At 36.4% G+C, this 19,063-nt stretch overlaps 1 protein-coding gene across 1 annotated transcript; it reads left to right on the top strand.

Moving 5' to 3' along the window:
- The first annotated feature begins 66 nt into the window (after nt 1–66).
- On the top strand, nt 67–19,060 carry RRH (retinal pigment epithelium-derived rhodopsin homolog). Its single transcript, XM_059171068.1, has 8 exons — nt 67–328; nt 541–4,424; nt 9,316–9,506; nt 11,452–11,551; nt 12,387–12,540; nt 13,415–13,583; nt 16,593–16,771; nt 17,959–19,060. Exons 2-8 carry the CDS (start codon nt 4,319–4,321, stop codon nt 18,071–18,073), a joined length of 1,014 nt encoding a protein of 337 aa, XP_059027051.1. The 5' UTR covers nt 67–328; nt 541–4,318; the 3' UTR covers nt 18,074–19,060.
- The last annotated feature ends 3 nt before the right edge of the window (nt 19,061–19,063 follow it).

Genomic DNA, 19,063 nt, shown 5'->3' with positions numbered 1-19,063 from the left:
ATTTCATATAGAAAAAATGATTTTACATATGTAACTGATCTTTAAAAAAAGTAGGTTAGTGGAACAGTACTTTGACCTTTTTTATAAATTAACACCCCCTTTCAAAATCTTTGCCTTTTGTTTGTGAAAACAGTACCTTTTATTGCATTTCACTTGTATATGTAAGAGTTACTAAAGCATTTTCTTTAATAATGATTAATAATTGATTAGCAAATTTTGGTTTTGATTATGAATCAAGTTGGAACAGCTCTGTTCACGTGAGAACAGAAGTTCAAGAAATTTCTGGAGACATGTTCAATTCTCATTCAACATAGATGGAATCTTGAAAGTTTTACTGAATTTTTTTTTTTTTTTTAAAGATTTTATTTATTTGTCAGAGAGAGCGAGCGAGAGCGAGCACAGGCAGACAGAGTGGAAGGCAGAGTCAGAGGGAGAAGCAGGCTCCCTGCGGAGCAAGGAGCCCGATGTGGGACTCGATCCCAGGACGCTGGGATCATGACCTGAGCCGAAGGCAGCTGCTTAACCAACTGAGCCACCCAGGCGTCCCTGAATGTTTTTATTTTACATTTTAAAAGAAACTCTAAAGGTTTAAGATGTTATTTATCATTAAAAAAAGATGTTATTCATTATAAATATATATTTGTTCAGATTCCTGGTTACATGTTCAGAATCCTGGGTAGGGACATTACAAATGAAATTGATTTTTGATCCCCACTGCTAGTGTAGTATCAAGAAGTAACTATGATAACAAGTTAGAATACTGTGATAATAGGACCATTTCCCTGCCATTGATTTTTTTCCCCCCACACGTATTTGTTCTCAGAAAGAATGATATTTCCATCTTTGCTTAAATTTTCTAGCATACTATACCTAATATTAATACTTGGTTAACTCTTGAATACTTGTTTGAGGTAGCATATAGTATTGTCTATGTCAGTGATTTGGGTTTTATTTATCTTTCTTGATTAATAGAATTGCAGCAGAATTAATAAATATGTTGGCCATGAATATATATAAAATGAACAAATATTCGGGAAATTACTTTTTCGGGGAGCCTGGTTGGCTCAGTAAGTTAAGCATCTGCCTTTGGCTCAGGTCATGATCCCAGGGTCCTGGGATTGAGCCCCACATCAGGTTTTTTGCTCAGCGAGGGGCCTGCTTCTCCCTCTGCCCCCTGCTCATGTCTCTCTCTTGCTCTGTCTCAAATAAATAAATAAAATCTTAAAAAAAAAAAAAAGAAAGAAAACTACTTTTTCACAGGAAGAAGCGGTTGTGTTTTTAGAACTTGGAAAGGGAGACTATTTGATTTTTTAGAAATGTTGGGTTGAAACTGGATTTAGAGTTACAGCCAGAGTTTCTGCTCTTGGTTTGTAAGAAACCTCGTGAGCACTACAGGGGTGATGATGGCATTGTCCAAAGAACAAATAATAGTGCAACTGTCCTACACTTGTTTTGATATTTAAAAGTCTCAAATGTCTATGATGGAAACAATGTGTAGGTTGATAGACAAACTACTGGAAGGTTTCCCCTTTTACCTTAGGTATATCTTTGGTCATTGGTTATCTTTATACTTTTACTCTCACATCTTATTTTCCCCTTTTCTTCCTTACAGTAGTTCTTTCTGGATTTCCTTTGGGGCGTTCAGTTCTGAATCAAGTTCACATGTTTAGGGAGCCTAACAGTGAATTTGGTACTGTGGTGTGGTAAATATCACTGAGTTCCATTCCAAAAGATTATTCGATGATTCACATATTAAATCTTTGGAGTTGTTAATTGAATAACATCTTGATTGCTTGCATCATGTTAAAATGTATTTGTTGCCATAGTAATTAAACAGTTTAGTGGAATACAAGCAGTAGATCTTAATATGCTTCGAAATTTGGGAAGAGTTATGAAAGGATTGACTTTTGAGGTCAGTTGAAGTTTATCGGATTAAAAAATTGTGAGCTATATGTAAACGTTATATGCTTATAGTTCTATTACTTAGTATTCTAAGCCTCATCCCAGTACAGCTTTTCTGTATTGCTCATGAAGGAGCATGAAAAAGTAGTTTCAAAGTACTTAGCACATTAATACTTTTGAAACTTTTATCTACAGCAGATAAATTTGGAATTATTATTATTTTTTTTTTTAGTTCTTAGAAATAAATCTTTCTGGAAAATTTAAGTGAATGCTACAACTAGGTATAATCCATTACAGAAAAGGAAGGGAATATGAACCTATGAACTAAAGAAAACACAAGTAATTTGTGATTTATTCTACATATTGAACGCAAAAAAAAACAAAACAAAACTTAAATCCCAACAACCCAGAGATTTTTTTTTTAAGGGGGAGAATTCCTTTTAGGGTTATGTTAATTGCCTTAGGTCATTTGAAAATATTTTGATATGGAATCTGATGAGATTCACTTCCCTAATATAGATAATCTTCGGAGTGTTACTTTACATTTATGAAATTTTGAGTACTGGTTAGCTGTAAGATCTGGGACAGATCAACCTGGCTCAACTTCATTTTATTTTTTAATTTTTTACAAAAAGATTTTATTTAAGGGCGCCTTGGGTGGCTCAGTGGGTTGAGGCCTCTGCCTTCGTCTCAGGTCATGGTCGCAGGGTCCTGGGATCAAGCCCCGTGTCAGGCTCTCTGCTTGGTGGGGAGCCTGCTTTCCCCTCTCTCTCTGCCTATCTCTCTACCTACTTGTGATCTCTGTCTGTCAAATTAATAAATAAAATCTTAAGGAAAAAGATTTTATTTATTTGAGAGAGAGCAGGAGAGAATGCAGAGGGAGAGGGAGAAGTAGACTACCCATTGAGCAGGGGCTCTTTCCCAGGACTCTGGGATCACGACCTGAACTGAAGGCAGACACTTACACAACTGAGCCACCTAGGTGCCCCTCAGCTTCATTTTATGCATAGTTGGAAGAACTGAGGCAAAGGATTATCTTGTGTCCTTTCCTGCTGCGCTATTCTAAGGGTTATAAAATTAAGTGGGTAAATATAGCCCTCTAGTGGTTCTGTTACATGTTTACACTGTTAGTTGGTATATCTAGCATTTCTCTGAAGTTAACTGATTTTGAAAAATTAACTCGAAAATAGTCAGGTTTTAGTAATATTACATGACATAAAAGAATATGGGGGGGAAGCTTGTAGGGAGATCTTTTTTTTTTTTTAATTTTATATATTTATTTGACAGAAAGAGACTTAGCGAGAGAGGAAATACAAGCAGGGGGAGTGGGAGCGGGAGAAGCAGGCTTCCCGCTGAGCATGGAGCCCTATGTGGAGCTTGATCCTGGGACCCTGGGATCATGACCTTAGCTGAAGGCAGACACTTAACCGAGCCACCCAGGTGTCCCAGGGATATCTTTTTCTAACAATTTTCATGGTAGATTATAACCTGTTTCCATAATTACTTTTTGGGTTATTACAAAATGGTTCAGAATATTAGAATTGCCCTGTACTTTACAGGATGAATCCAGATTCTTTGCTGATAGATGCTGTGATTATTATTATCTGATAATTGTGCATAACAAAGCATTGGGTTAATTAAGGTGGGCTGTGAAGTAGATCATATATATGCATGCTATGAAATACAAGTTATTAATAAGTTAGACTTGGGTTTATTGGCCTGGAATTTATGATGTGACTTTAGAGGAAAACAAGTTACAGAATGATTTTATAAATGCATATCTCCCCGTTTTTCCTTAAAGTGGGAGAAACCTCGATATTAGTGTGAATACATATTTACATAAGCAAAGAAAAACAGAAGATCTACACCAGAAAATATTACTACTTTTAAGAAAGTGAGATTTGGAAAGATGGAAGGAGATCACTTCTCTGTTTGTCTGATTATTCAGATTCTTATGGAAAAAGAAACACATGGAAAAATTTGAAAGACTCAGCAGAAATCAGGGCCCTTAATCTGAAAAGTGTTAGGAGACCAAGGTCAATTCTTGATTTCAGATTTCCACCAGCAATCAATTAAGTCAACTCCTGCTGATTTTGAGTTTGTTTATTGTTTGAATAGGAGGTGTGCACTTGATAATCTCCTTAGCTACAAGTCTGATGCCCCAATTGTTTAAAATGCTGTGCTTAGTATTTCTCTTTATTTTGCTAATAAGCTTTTTCCTTGTCCTAGGAATTAAAATCCTTTCCTCTCCAGCCCAATTAAGTTTGTTAAGGGAGGGCCTCTATGAAAAGGCCCTTCTTTGAGGTCTTTAAGTGGAAATGATTGGTTCTGAAAATTCTTCCTTCAGTAGTTCTTAAAAATTTTCATAATTATTGAAGGCTCATTATGAAGGCTGTCTCAATTTCTTCCCTCCAAAATGCTAAGGAATAATTTAGACAACAGTACAGACTCTAAACAAGAAGATGGCTCAGTCTTTTCACAGACTGAACACAATATTGTTGCAGCTTACTTGATCACAGCAGGTATGAAGGTTTATTCCATTAACTGTTATTTTGTTTTGAATGAGTGAAGGAAAGCAGAGGTTTTCAGCATAAGGTAGAAAAAGCATGGGTTCAGAAGTGTTTCAAGTTCCATATTGTTGGCCACTTAACCCTGAGTTGGGGTGCTCATGTGGCAAATAGAATAATAATCGTTGCCTTATTTCTTGGCTGTATAGTAAGAGAATGTAGGTGAAAGGATAGGTGAAGTCATTGTGAATGGTGGTTAATGCCACAAGTTATTTTGAATCTTGATAAACAATGTAACATTAGTGAAGTGGGGCTGAGAAAAGTTTTCTATAAAATGAATAATATGTCATCCATATATTTGGTTATTACAATGTCAGGTTTTTATTGGGGAAGAGTGTGTACCATGACAAAAATGTATTTTTGTGTCCTTTACTATTCTAATACTATTCATAGTCTTGTCTTTGGTGGTGGACTCTAGTTAAGATGAAAAGGTCTTGGAAAGAAAATTAAAGTTATAAAAAGAGCAGACTCTACTGTCACTGAGGGCAGAGTTTAAAAGTTCAGCTCATTCCCAGAATATGCTGTATTGGGAAACTCTTGAGCTTTGAATTTCATCTTTTAGTATCTTACCTTTCCAATAGTAAGCAGGTTCCTTCAGCTTTCTGTTTTTACATTTTCTTTTCTGAAAACAGGATAAGAATAAGATAACTGTCAGTATTGTTGAGAAAAGTGAAATTACGTGACCTAAATAACATACAGTAGGTGTTGGGCACATACTTGTTTCTTTCTCCCCATGTGGACACACTCATTGATGTACAGTGGATTAAGATAAAGGCATGTTTGCTGGGAGAAAGGGATGGGGAAATGAAATAGAATCTTTTTTATGTATAGGTTGAATTATATAAATTTTATATTGAGGAGTTACTTCATTTCCAACTCTATGCTCATTAATGAGTTTTAAAAGTAACTGTTACATTGGCTTATTGTCATTTTTTGGATTGACTTATATGAAATTCTCAAATATATTCAAAAGTGGAGAGAAAAAGTATCACAAATCCTACTATAACCAGTTTATACTTCATAGTTGCTTAGTTTCCCTATAATTCACAATTACTTCTATGCTAGCAATTGTGGTTCTTCAATTAATTTTTGTAAATTTCAATGATATGCTAACTTGTTCACTTGAATACTTCAAATATTCAGGTACTGGATAAGTACTGGACAAGTTCTGTTTTCTTTTTGATTTTTGTTGTAACAATATGAAAAAATAATCTGCTAATTAAAGAGAAAATTTTATTACAACTACATAGAAATACTTTGTATGCAAACTTTTGGTTTAGTTTTTTGTAGATGACCAGGAAAGCTTTCTTTTTTGATCTGTTTACAAAAGTAGCATGCAAAGAAAATTTCTTGTTAAGAAATTGTTCTCTCTGGTTCTTAAGCCTGTAGCAGTAACAATGATAGGAATTTTACCACCACTACTACAACGATGATCATTACTGCTACCATCACCACTGATTACCACTATTAACTGTTATTTGAATACATACACTGTTCTAAATACTTAAACGTACAGAATAATTCATCCTTACACAGGTCAGTAAGTGAATCAGTTTTATCTTCACTGTTTATATAGACAAATAGTTTAACTTACCCAGCACACACAGATCTATTAAGGAACTATGCCAGGATTTGAACTCGGGCATTTTGATTCTAGAGCCCTCATGTAATCTCAACGGTCAGTTTTATGAAGGAATACCTTGGGTATGTGTTATTCGCGGTTTTGGTAGATAAACTGAAGGGAGCATATCTAATCTCTTTATGCTCCTGTTGAAAGATTTATTGTTCTCTGGGTCCCCTAGTTTTCTTAGGTCCCCTTTTTAACAAAACCCACTTATATTTCCAAATCAAAACCAAAGCTATGAGAAGAATTTAGTTAAAGCATTTATTTCATTTGTTACTTTTACCAAGAGTTTATTAGATCTGTTGTTTAAAATTCAATTTTCAATTTAATATTTCTCTTAGATTTTAGCTCTTACAAACTTTTACCGGCTTGAGCATGCTCCCTTTCTCCAAGTAAGGCTGGGAGGCAAGAGGACATGGTAAATTGATGATCTGAAATACATTCATTATGGATGAATTGTAAATTGATGGGTAAAAGATACTAGGCTGCAGAGGAGGCTGTATACCAGGTAATGAAGAATCACCTAAGTCATAAAGGCAATGAGGAGACCCTGAATGACACGATTCCATTTGCATTTTAGAAATAATGCTGTACTAGTAGCTAAGAGACCACATAGGAAGCCCCTGTGTGATTAAGAAGGATCCCGAGAAGTGAGAAGTGGCAATCAGGAGAGAAGTAGACATATTCAAGAGCCAGAAGTTAGAACTGATGGTTGGATGTGGCAATTGAGGGAGAGGGAAAGGGAGTATCAGTGAAGACAGGTTTTCTGTTTGGGGACTCCTGTGGTTAGATGGTGAAGCTATTCACCAGGAATACATGTGTGGAAGAACAGGTTTGAAGAAGGAAGAGAAAATTCACTTGGTTCAGCGTGAGAGATGTCCAGTGGACATGTGGGCTTGAATTTTGAATTTTATGAGGTCAGTCTGGAAAAGAGCAGCATATAGCCTCAGATATGTATGAAATCACAGATTATGTGGTCAATGTGAAAAGAAGGGGGTCTAAGAAGCTTGGATGATGCACATATTTAAGAAGGTGGAGATGGAGAAGGAAAGCCAGGTGTAGAGTAAGTAGGATCTACCAAGAGATTGTAAGAAAGCCAGAAGCTAAGAGGAAATTAATTTAGACCTATTAAATGATCTGTTACTACCCATTAGAAAATACTTGCCGTTAAGAAACTAGAGCAGAGAGCTTGAGATAGCTGAGAGAAAAAGGCCAAATTGTTCAACTCATACCCCCCATTATATCTAAGACCTTCCCCAAAGTACAGTTACTTCTGGTTGTGTACTTGGTAGGCAACAACTTACCGTATTATGTTTTATCTGATTCAAAATCGCCAATTAGTAGTTAGCTTAGAAAGATTCTTCATTATGCTTTTTGGAGTATTTCTTGTATGCCTGCTACAGTACTTGATGCTAAAATCAGAGCCAAAGAGGGGCACCTGGCTGGCTTAGTTGGTAAAGCATGTGATTCTTGATGTCAGGGTTGCGAGTTCTAGCCCTACATTGGATGTAGAGATTACTTAAAAATAAAGTCTTGAGAAAGAATCACCAAATTTGCTATCACTGTGCCTTACTTATGCTCTGCAGGAATGATAGAAATTAAACAATATGAGTTTCAGTTGTGGTCTGTTTATTAAATAAATCTGCTATATGCCACATAGTCATTGAACACAGAAGTCATTAGGAACCTGAAATCTAAATGAGAAGGCTAGGAATACCTAAAAGTTAAATATAGCATCACATAAAATGAATAGTGTATAATATAAGCAAGCGCTTTGGGAATTTAGAGAAGGGAGAATTACTGTAGGTAGGGGAAAGCTCTAGAGCAGAGCTGGGCTTGAATAGAACTTTGAAGGATGTATAGGTACAGGAGCATTTGTATAGGTACAGGAAAAAAATAGGGTGTTCCAAGTGAGATAGGCTTTACAACAAGCCTTGTGTCTGATAAATAATTAGACTTGGATGGCTTGTTTGGCAAGTGTGGAAATTTGCTTAGAGAAGGTGAAAACCTGGCTATCAGGTTGGGATATGTGGGCTTTTATCGTACAGCCAACAGGGAGTATTGAAGCTCTGAGAAGAAACGTGGCTAATTCTCTGTTGTAGCCAGCTTATTCCACCAACAGCACGGAGAGAAAGAATAGGAATCTGGAAGATTAGTGTCACGGATGCTAAGAGGAAGTTTCGACTGAGGTGCCAAGATGAAGTGGAAGTTCTTCCTCAGCTGGTACTTTTGTGTGTTGGTGCTTGGAAACCTTCCCTCTCACTCCCCAATGGTTAGGACCTGGTATATGACCCACATCTGGCTTACAGGATGTTTATGCACCCCTTGCAGCATGTAGAGGTTGTTAAATGAGTTAACATGGGTGTCCGGTTCATTCAACAATACACTGCCATTCTGATTATGAAGTTCAGTCATCTGTCTACCTGAGTCCAGCCCATTCTATGACAACATTCTTGACAACAGTGAGTTTCTGGGTCCCCAAGGCTGAGTCAGATTCCAGACTGTGGAAACTTGACTAGGAAGGTGTCACCTGTGAGGATTCTCAGTGTACCTAAAAGCCCAATTCCCTTTCTGAATAGTCAAACCTGCAGCGTGCCTTCTCTAGAGGTCTGTGTTTGTGCACACTGAACGAGGTACTCAGGTTTGGATACACTGAGCTTCCAGAAATATTGAAACAGTCATATGATCTTGTACATGGTAGATCCTAGTAAATGGCAATGAGTTGAATGAAAAGGGACATGGAACTGGAGCATGGGTCAGGGCTGGAAAGTGACAGAATTGTTAGGGTAGAATTGATAGATGAGGCTTGAGAAAGGAAACTATAGAGAAGGAAAAGCCTCAGGCCTCAGGAAGGAGGAGGAGGAAGTTAGACTGCCAAAAGAGATGGTATAGTCATACATGTATCTTAAAAATCAGCGGAGGTGGTATCATGAAAGATGGGAGGAATTTCAAGGGCAGCATGATAAACAGTGAGGACAGTAGAACTGGCCTTCAGTACTCTGTATGCAGTTGGTAGATTCTTCATTTCAATTTAATTATTTCTATTTCACTGAAGGGCTGGGAAGATATTACAACCAATTTTAAGAACAGTTGGAGCTCCTCCAGTAAATGAACTAAAATGGATTTGCTTTGCTTTTGAGGGGGCTTAAATATTTAATTTTGATACTACTTCTAAATATTCAAATTAAACAAAGTGATTTTTTTTTTTTTATATGTTCTCAGGTATAATAAGTATTTTCAGCAACCTCATAGTTCTGGGCATCTTCATTAAGTACAAGGAACTTCGGACACCCACAAATGCAATTATCATTAACCTGGCTGTTACTGATATAGGGGTCAGTAGCATTGGATATCCCATGTCAGCAGCTTCAGATCTGTATGGAAGTTGGAAATTTGGATATGCAGGATGCCAGGTATTGGAGATCATTGGAATGAAAGCAAAATAAAATAGTAAAGAGATGTAAATTTAAATGTCTTAAAAAAAGAAATTCCAAGGGTTTCAAACAAATAAGATCACGTAGGATAATAGATAAAGTAGTCCTACAGAAAATAGCTTCAGAAGTGACTGGGAAATACATTACTTAGTAAAAGAGAAATGACATTGGTAGCATTCATTATATTTTCAAAATTTCCCTTACCCAAAGGAAAAAAAAACAAAAAAATCAGCATTCAGCTAGAGAAGATAAGTAAAAATCCACATATTCAAAAAACTTTTCATTGGAAATAATGAACTATCTAATGACAGTATCATAATATCTAAGTAATGTAATTAAGCTATCAGTTTTGTCCCCCTCTATGGACAGTCCTCCAATGGACTTGCAACTAATTATATTCGTTATTATTTTTACTGGCCAGGAAATAATATATTAATATTAATACATTAATATATATATTATATATTAATGTATTAATATATATTATATATATTAATTCATGTTAGGAGAGTAGGGAGATAAGGCTTTTGGCCCAAGTTTTTAAAACAGTTTACTATTTTAAGCTATAAAATTACAGAGAATAAAATGAGAGTAATAGAATAATGAATACTGATGTATGTACCACCTGGTTTTGTTAAATCTTAATGTTCTGCAATATGTGCCTCAGGTTGTTCAGCTTTTTAAAGATAAAAAACTTGAGGGGCACCTGCGTAGCTCAGGTGGTTAAAGGACCTTCTCTTGGTATCAGCTTAGGTCATGGTCTCAGGTTCGTGAGATCGAGCCCTGTGTTGGCTCCACGTGCTCAGTGCAGAGTCCAGTTTATAGTTTTAACCGTCCTGCTCATGTGCACACGTGTGTGCACGTGTGTGTGCACACATGGTGTCTCTCATACATAAATAAAATCTTTAAAATAATAAAGATCTAAAATTTGAATAGTACTGTTGAAGGTTGCTGCCTACTATCCCCAGCCTTCCTTCTCTTCCATGAATGTCTGTCTATCTTAGTACATAAACTATACTGTTAGGATATTTCAAATTCTCTATAAAATAATATGTTGTGTACATGATGCAGTCGTCTTATATGACACCATGTTTTCGAAGTTTATCCATGTTGACGGATGTAGCTGTAAGTCACTCACTTTAACTGCTCTATGATATTCCATTTTATGAATATACCCCAATGTATTTATTTTTCTGTTATTAAGCATTTACTCCATTTGTTTTCAGTCACAAACAAAGCTTCAGTAAGCATTCTTATGTCTCCTACAATGTCTAAGAGTTTAAGACATATTGCTTTAGGAGAAGGATGGTTGGGTTGTAGAGAATATTCATCCTCAGTTTCATCAGATGTGGCCAAATTGCTCTCCAAAATGGGTATGCCAGTTATGAGAACTACTATTTCATATTCTCTCCCATGCTGGGGATTGTCAGATTTTTAATTTTTTGTCATTTGTTGGGTATATAGGGGTACCTTAATAATCTGCACTTCTTTGAATGTGTATTGTGGTTTACATCTTGTATCATAAACATTCAGGTTTCCCCTGTGTGAACAGCCCATTTTTCGTTTGTCTTTTCTTCTTGTTGAATTCTCTATCTTGTGAACACTAGTATTCCGTTGGTTATCTGCACTGCGCCTGATTTGTGGTTTATTTTGCACTATGTTTATAGAATATGTTGTATAGAAGTTCTACTTTAAGTCTTAAAAATTTTTTTTAAGTTTATTTTAATTAATGAAGACCTAAAACACTTTCCATACATGCCTTTAATAAGTCAGTTACAATATGACAATGGAAAATGTATTCTAAAATTATTAAAATAAAAACCATTCAATGTCCTTAAAATGTACTCTAGCCATGGAATAAAAATGTAAGTATCTCTTGGGAGGGTGTGTAGAATGGTGTATTCTTTCCAACTTTGACTTTTAGATTTATGCCGGGCTGAATATCTTTTTCGGAATGGCAAGCATTGGATTACTCACTGTTGTGGCCATAGATCGATACCTGACCATCTGTAGTCCGGACACAGGTATAACCCTTACTTAGCTTTCTCAGCGAATCATTTCTGGCCTAAGTACTACTGAACACATATGCACTTTAAAATAAAAATGTAATGATTGGGGCACCTGCGTGGCTCAGTCAGTTAAGCATCTGCCTTCAGCTCAAATCATGATTCCCAGGGGTGGAGATGGAGCCTGGGATGGAACCCTGTTTGCTTCTCCCTCTCCCGCTCTCCCTGCCTGTGTGCTTGCTCTGAATGCTCCGGCATCTGGCTCCTTGCTTAGTGGGAAGTCTGATTCTCCTTCTGCCCCTTCCCTGCTCGTGTACACTCTCTCTCTCGCATGCAAAAATAAAATCTTTAAAAAATAAAATAAAATATAAATGTAATGAGTTGCATTAAGACTGCATAGTCACTCTTGTTTCTCTGATAATCCTTGTTCAAAAGTTTCAATGATTTCCTATGATACTCAGAATAAAATCCAAATTTCACAGCCCAAACTCCAAGGCTCCATGTGGTCTGGCCCCTGGCTATCTTTCGCCAGCATTGGCTGGCGTCCCCTTGCTTTGGGGTACTGGCCTAGGCCTTTTGCATTTCAGGATCTTTGTAAGTGCTGTTTTCCCTGGCCTTGGAGAATGCTTCTTCCTGCTTGTCCTCTGGCTAATCCTTTTTATCATTCAGGTAGCAGTTTAAATGCCTTTTTTTTTTTTTAACCTGAATATGAATTCATGTAGAAGGCGCTAAGTGAACTAACGTGCTTTGTAAAGAATCTACCTAATAACTTTGAATAATCAGTTAAAACAAAATGAAGATATGAATTCCATCATTGGCAAATGATGCTAATATTTCATCTGTTTGTTAATAGGAAGAAGAATGACCACCAACACTTACATCGGCATGATTCTAGGGGCCTGGCTCAATGGTCTCTTTTGGGCTTTGATGCCTATCATAGGGTGGGCTAGCTATGCCCCAGATCCTACTGGGGCTACTTGTACCATAAACTGGCGGAAGAATGATGCGTAAGAGACACATTTTCACTTTAAAATAATCAAATGCTTCTAATGTAGACAGTTTCTCATCATTTCAAATTTAAGCTCAGATCAAATGTTTTCCATACAGAGTGTGGCCGAGTGCTTCCTTGGTAGTGATGGTGTGATTTCAGCATCAGATTACACTTGTTTGCAAGTAAAGGCCATCCAGCTCCCTTGTTCCCTTGCCCTCTACCGTCCTCTCTCTCCTGTGGCAGCCAAGTGCATATAGACCGCCCTTCCGTGTTGGTATCTCAGGGGTAGAATCTGAAAGGGAAAAACGGAGCATTAGTATCACTAGACAGCGTGTGGTTCTGCTGAAAGCCCAGGCGGACCCCCTACTATCTTTTCAGGATGACCTGGTGATAAAGCTGGAATGACAAGGCAAAGGCACAGTCACTGTAAGGACCGGATTGCTCCTTAGTGATGCTCTTCTGTATTTACCAGGGAGAAGAGGGTAACTTAGTTTGTTAAAGAAAATGAAAGATGACCCAGAATAATGGGTAGAAAATTTCTAACTCTCCAACTAAATCTAAATCTTAAACTTTCTGTAAAGGGTCAATAAGAACATATTGTAGGCTTTATGGACAAGACTGTCTCTGTTAAGATTGTTCAACCCTGCCTGTGAAAGTGGATGTAGACAGTGTGTAGATAAATGTAGTTCCAGTAAAAGGTGATTTATAAAGAAGACAGGCCATAGTTTGCGAACCCCTAATCTAAATGAACCAATTAAATATTCCTCCTACATTACTTAATACAGTGACTGTTGAACAGTGCTACAGTTATTTTTAATAATTGTTCCGTTTCCTTTCCCCTATTCAGCACAATAAACAAGTAGTGATTTGGTGATTCTCTTTTCTTTCAGATCTTTTGTTTCTTTCACGATGACAGTTATTGCAGTAAATTTTATTGTGCCCTTGATGGTGATGTTTTACTGCTATTACCATGTCACTCGATCCATTAAATATCGTACTACTAGTAACTGTACTGAGTACCTCAACAGAGATTGGTCAGATCAGGTTGATGTAACAAAGGTAAGACATTAAAATTCTTAATTTACGCATATGTGGTCCATATTACAATCCCCTCTCCCCACCACCTGATTCTTGCTCTCTGACTTTTCTTCTTATGTTTGTCTCCGTATTTCTAAATGATGTGCCTATCTGCCATTTCAGATATTTTTGTTTGCTAATACTCTTGATTTCCTACTATGGATAGTGAGAATTTATTTCTCTTACACCACCTTTCCTATTCCTCCACCCCAACCTTTCTCTCTCCTCATCTTGTCAGCATAATGTTAATAATATTTGGTTACATAATTGTACCTTACTGTAACTACCTAAATTTTGTTTATTGCAGATCTCTTTATGGTTCTATGATTTGTATTTTTTTTTTATTTTGTTTTTCTTTTGGGGTTAATCATTTTCTTTCTCTTCCCCCTCTCAGTCCCCTCTTCTGTTCCCTATCCTTCCCACACCCCCATAGTTTTGTTTGCTCACTGTTCTGTGTATGGGTCACTAACTCATCTCTGAACTCCCCACCAGAAGCACCAATCTCCTCTCTGTATTTTCAAATGCATTAGAGACTAATTGACTTTATCCTTCTCTTGGAACCTTCCCTCCTGCTGTGACTCTCCGGCATCTTGCTCTACGCTGGCCCTTCTCTAAGACTACTGCCGGCATCCTCCGATCTCCTTATTGACAGCTGAGAATGCCTGTGGCCTCTCTCCTGGGTTGGATCACCTGTTTTCTGGCTTGCATGTCTTCCTTTTTCGGGGGGGGGTACTCACTCTCATTTGGTGGAGCACATTCTAAAATACATTTCTGAGGAGGTTATAGGAGGTAAATTTTTAAAGATTTTGTTGTCTGAAACTGTCTTAATTCTATGATCATGTTTGACTGTTTGCCTCACATGGAATTTTAAGTAGAACAATGATTTTCAAAGAATTTTGAAGGCATTGCTCTAGGGTCCACTAGCTTCCAGTGTTGCTCTCGCAAAGGCTGACAGCATTATGGTGACTGACCCTTTGTAGTGTTCTATGTTTTCTCTCTGGAAGCTTGGAGGATCATCTCTGTGTCTCAAATTTTCTGGAAATTTCATGCTGATGTGTCTTGAGGGGGCTCTTTATTCACCCATGTTCTGGGTACTTAGCAAGTGCTTTCAATATGAAGACTCAAGACTTAAGTCTCCCCCTTCTGGGAAATTTCTTGTATTATTTCTCTGGTGATTTCCTTTCCATGTTTTTTTGTTTCTTTGTTTGTTCTTGTTTTTTTCTGTCCTCTTTTTCTGGAAGATTTTTTTGTTTGTTTGTTTTCTGTTTATTGTTTTTATTTTTGTTTTTTTATACTGAATCTCCTGAAAATATCTTCTAATTTTCTTAGATTTTCTCTCTATGTTGTCCCTGTCTTGGACTTTGTTTTTGTTCCTACTTTCTGTAAGATTTCCTCAACCATGTCCAGGTCTGGGATTGGGTGACAAAAGTGAGGCTCAAGCCTTGGTGCGAAATTTAAACAGCACCAAAACAACTCAGCAATCCCCCCAAAAAAGTAGTTAATGTAGTATTTTTTAAAAATCAAATTTAATATCATATCAGAGAGGGAGACAAACCATAAGGGACTCTTAACTGTAGGAAATAAACAAACTGAGGGTTGCTGGAGGTGAGGTAGGAAGGGGGATGGGTAACCGGGGGATGGGTAACCCGGGGATGGGCATTAAGGAGGGCACATGATATAATGAGCACTGAGTATTATATGAAACTGATGAATCACTAAACTCTACCTCTGAAACTAATACTATATGTTAATTAATTGATTTTAAATAAAAAATTAGTTTAAAAAACCCCATATTGAACAAAATAGAAAATTTTGAAGACAGGGTCTGACCCTGTACTTAACATAACTCACCTCATTACCCTAATACTAACTAACCCCATCATTCAGCCTTTCAATTGCATTTTTAAAATTGTGCCCTTTTTTAGGGTAAAGGATAAAAATGGTTATTATAGATTAAAAGAGTTAATTTCACATCCTCTACTCCTTTCCAGTTGCCTCATCTTCTTGTTTTATGGATGTATATCTTCTTTCTGTGATAGTATTATGTACATATTTACATTTTCCTTCTGTTCATCACACATTTCTTGTTTCCCCTGAATTTCTGCACCACTTTTTTTTGTATCTTAAAAAAAAACAACTTATTATTGAAGTATAGTTGACACACAATGTTATACCAGTTTCGGGTGTACAACGTAGTGATTCAATTGCAGTAACTGTAGTTACCATCTGTCACCATGCAATGTTATTACAATATTATTGATTATATTCCCTATGCTGTGTACTTTTCATCCCTATGACTTATTTATTTTATACCTGGAAGTTTGTACCACTTAACCCCCTTCCTCAATTTTGCCCATCCTCCTATATTCCTCTCCTCTGGTAACCTCCAATTCTCTGTATTTATGAGTCTATTTTCATTTTCTGTCTGTTCATTTGTTTTGTTTCTTAGACTCCACATATAAATGAAATCATATGGTATTAATCTTTCTCTTTCTGACTTATTTCACTTAGCATAATACTCTCTAGGTTCATCCATGTTGTTAAAAATGGCAATATTTCATTTTTTTCCAGATTGAATTTACAAAGCTAGAAAGTTATTTTTTTCAGATTAGCAGATAAAGACAGTGAGGGGGAAGCAGCACAATGCCGGGGGTCCATAGCACAATTACTAGATATGGGTCAGGAGTGCATTTTAATCTGCCTGTCATCAAAGCCAGCTTTTGTATTCTTCTCTAGCACACTAAAAGAAAGAGGACATACTTTACATTGTTTAACATTCTATCCATTTAACAAGCTCTTGCTATCATAGAGGACTCAAGGCACAGCAGCAAAGTACAACGAGGTTTGGAAAAGTTCAGATTTTCCTCTATGTCATCAACAACATAAACTTATTCAAATTTCTATTTAGGTAATTATTCATGCTATTTTAAATATAGTAGCTACTTCAGTATTTTAGATATCGGGTTTGCCAAATATTGATTTATTTTACAGATGTCTGTGATAATGATACTCATGTTTCTGGTGGCATGGTCCCCTTATTCCATCGTGTGCTTATGGGCTTCTTTTGGTGACCCAAAGAAGATTCCTCCCTCAATGGCCATCATAGCTCCGCTGTTTGCAAAATCTTCTACATTCTACAATCCCTGTATTTACGTGGTTGCTAACAAAAAGTAAGTAATGTTTACGATGCTTTTAAATTAAAAAAAAAAAAATGGATATAGAAAGACTGTTAAAAAGATTTTGGGGGAGGTAAGTGACAGAAACTCCTTTAAACTAGTGTAAAAATTTGGCTCATGCAACTGGAGAAGCATCTAGGCCTTTAAATGCCTTGAGCTCCAGTTCTGTGACAGCCTCTTCCCATATGAAGGGGAGAGGATTATAGCAACCCAAGACCCAAGTTCTACCAGCTATGTCTCCCCAAATTCAGATGGCTTTCCGGCAGAAAAGCTGCTGGAAGGTTGTTGGTGGGCTCTGCTTAGTTCTCATGGTTATCCCCTCCCCAGTACATGGAATTGCTTTTCCAAAGAAAAGAGTGGTTTTATTATCAGAAAGTGGACAAAGTGAGGAAGGCAAAGTTGGGCTCCACAAGTGGGTGGTATAGTTGCATATTTATTAGAAGATATTCAAATGCAAGAGAAAAACTCCACGCTAAAATAAAAGGGCTTCAGGAGTGGGTAGTTATTCAGGATAATAAAGAATCCTGAACTTAGCAAAGATTTCTGGCTCCTCAGTGAAGCCTAGATTATTTTACTTCCTGTTACTGCTAAAAGATGGGATAACCAATTTATTGTCCTTAAATATTGGCTCAAAAAAATCTCAGTAGAGGCCAGGCAATCTCGTCCTAAAATGCAAACATTTGTACTTAAGCACATTTTTTTGGAGAACAGTTTTAGCTACAGGTACACAGAGAAACATAAAAAGTTTTAAGACCAAACAGATCACATAAGAAGCATAAACAACATATTTTAAATTCAGAGTCCATTGGTAGTTCTTTTGGAAAGATTAGTCGTTCTCAAGCTCCCCTTAATTTCACCTGGCCTTTGCTCAGAAGAACAAACATGTGAAATATACATCCTTAGTTCAAGTGAATTTTAACTGACATTTGAAGTGTCATCTTAATACATACTGATTTTTATTAAGTGTCTTCAATGTTTATAATCAATGGGGCAAAACTGGTCTTTAACTGTACCGTATACTTCATATATTCATGAATGTTCTTGACAGATGTTAAAATTGGAGGCAAAAATGTATTTTGAGATCTCAGTTAGCAGTAGAGGCATCTTAGCCATGTTTGAAAATGCTTTAAAAGTTCCAAGTCATTATAGGATCATGCCAGATTTCCCCTTTCTTACTGTAGATTTCGGAAGGCAATGTTCGCCATGTTCAAATGTCAGACTAACCAAGCAACGCCCATGATGAGTATTTTACCAATGGATGTATCTCAAAATCCACTGGCTTCTGGAAGAAACTGAAGTAAAAGAAAAAGTACACAGTGTCAAAATATTTTATTTACCTTATTCCCCAGTGGTTTAGTTTTATTTTAAATATGATCCTGTTTAGATCAGATGCAAACATAGATTATTTTCTTTTTTTTCTTTTTTTTTTTTTTTTAGATTATTTTCTTATTAGACCTTAAATTCCCCAAGTTTAGCTCCTCATTCTTCTATTTATGGGATGGCTATTGTAGTGATTGCTTACTTTCTTCATGTACATTTACTGTTCATCTTCTTTGATGACTCTAGGCATGTGAGATTAAGGCCCATTCCCTTTCTCCCAATCATGGGATTCATTATACTGTATCAGTGACTTGCTAACTTGTCTAGGCTCTCCATTAGATTAGAAGTAGCCACTATTTTAATGTTAAAATAAATTAATAGTAACAACAATAATAATAGTCTTCAATAAGTAAATTACTGAAATGAGTTGTTGGATGTTCCTAGGTAGATGGAAAAATATTTAAGCATTTCACACTTCTAAAATTGTAATACAATTATTAATTTCTACTATTTAACAAAAATATTAAACACTGTTGCTTCTAAATCACATTAGCTGATGCACATATATACCTTACATAGCAATGTAATCTCTGCATATTATTATGTATTCTGCATTTTTAATTTACATTTTTCTGTGTATGTATTTCCATATATTTGCCACTAGGATTAATTTAATCATGGGGGGTTTATATTTGTTCTTCTTTTTCCTATTTTGTTTGTCTGGAATTTATTTTATTGCAGCAAGAACACAACATGGTTCTGTCCTCTTAACCAGTTTTTAAGTGTACAATACAGTATTGGTAACTATGTGTACAGCAGATCTGTAGAACATATTGTCTTGCTTAACTGAGACTTTATGTCCATTGATAACTGTTTCCTTTTCTTTGATGTATCCTTAGCAGGTAGATGCATTTTGCCTGGCACATAGTAGGTGATCAATAAAAAACATTGTTGAATGTTGAATGC

This window comes from Mustela lutreola, chromosome 1 (genome assembly GCF_030435805.1).
Source record: "Mustela lutreola isolate mMusLut2 chromosome 1, mMusLut2.pri, whole genome shotgun sequence".
Lineage (NCBI taxonomy): Eukaryota > Metazoa > Chordata > Mammalia > Carnivora > Mustelidae > Mustela > Mustela lutreola.
This window is presented reverse-complemented; position numbering and strand designations above follow the sequence as displayed.

What these genes read in the sequence shown, in the direction of transcription:
- RRH (XM_059171068.1), top strand. Translation starts at nt 4,319, where the DNA reads ATGCTAAGGAATAATTTAGACAACAGTACAGACTCTAAACAAGAAGAT. An exon ending in AGCTTACTTGATCACAGCAG is followed by an intron (nt 4,425 to 9,315) that starts GTATGAAGGTTT and finishes ATATGTTCTCAG; the next exon opens with GTATAATAAGTATTTTCAGC. An exon ending in AACTGGCGGAAGAATGATGC is followed by an intron (nt 12,541 to 13,414) that starts GTAAGAGACACA and finishes CTTTTCTTTCAG; the next exon opens with ATCTTTTGTTTCTTTCACGA.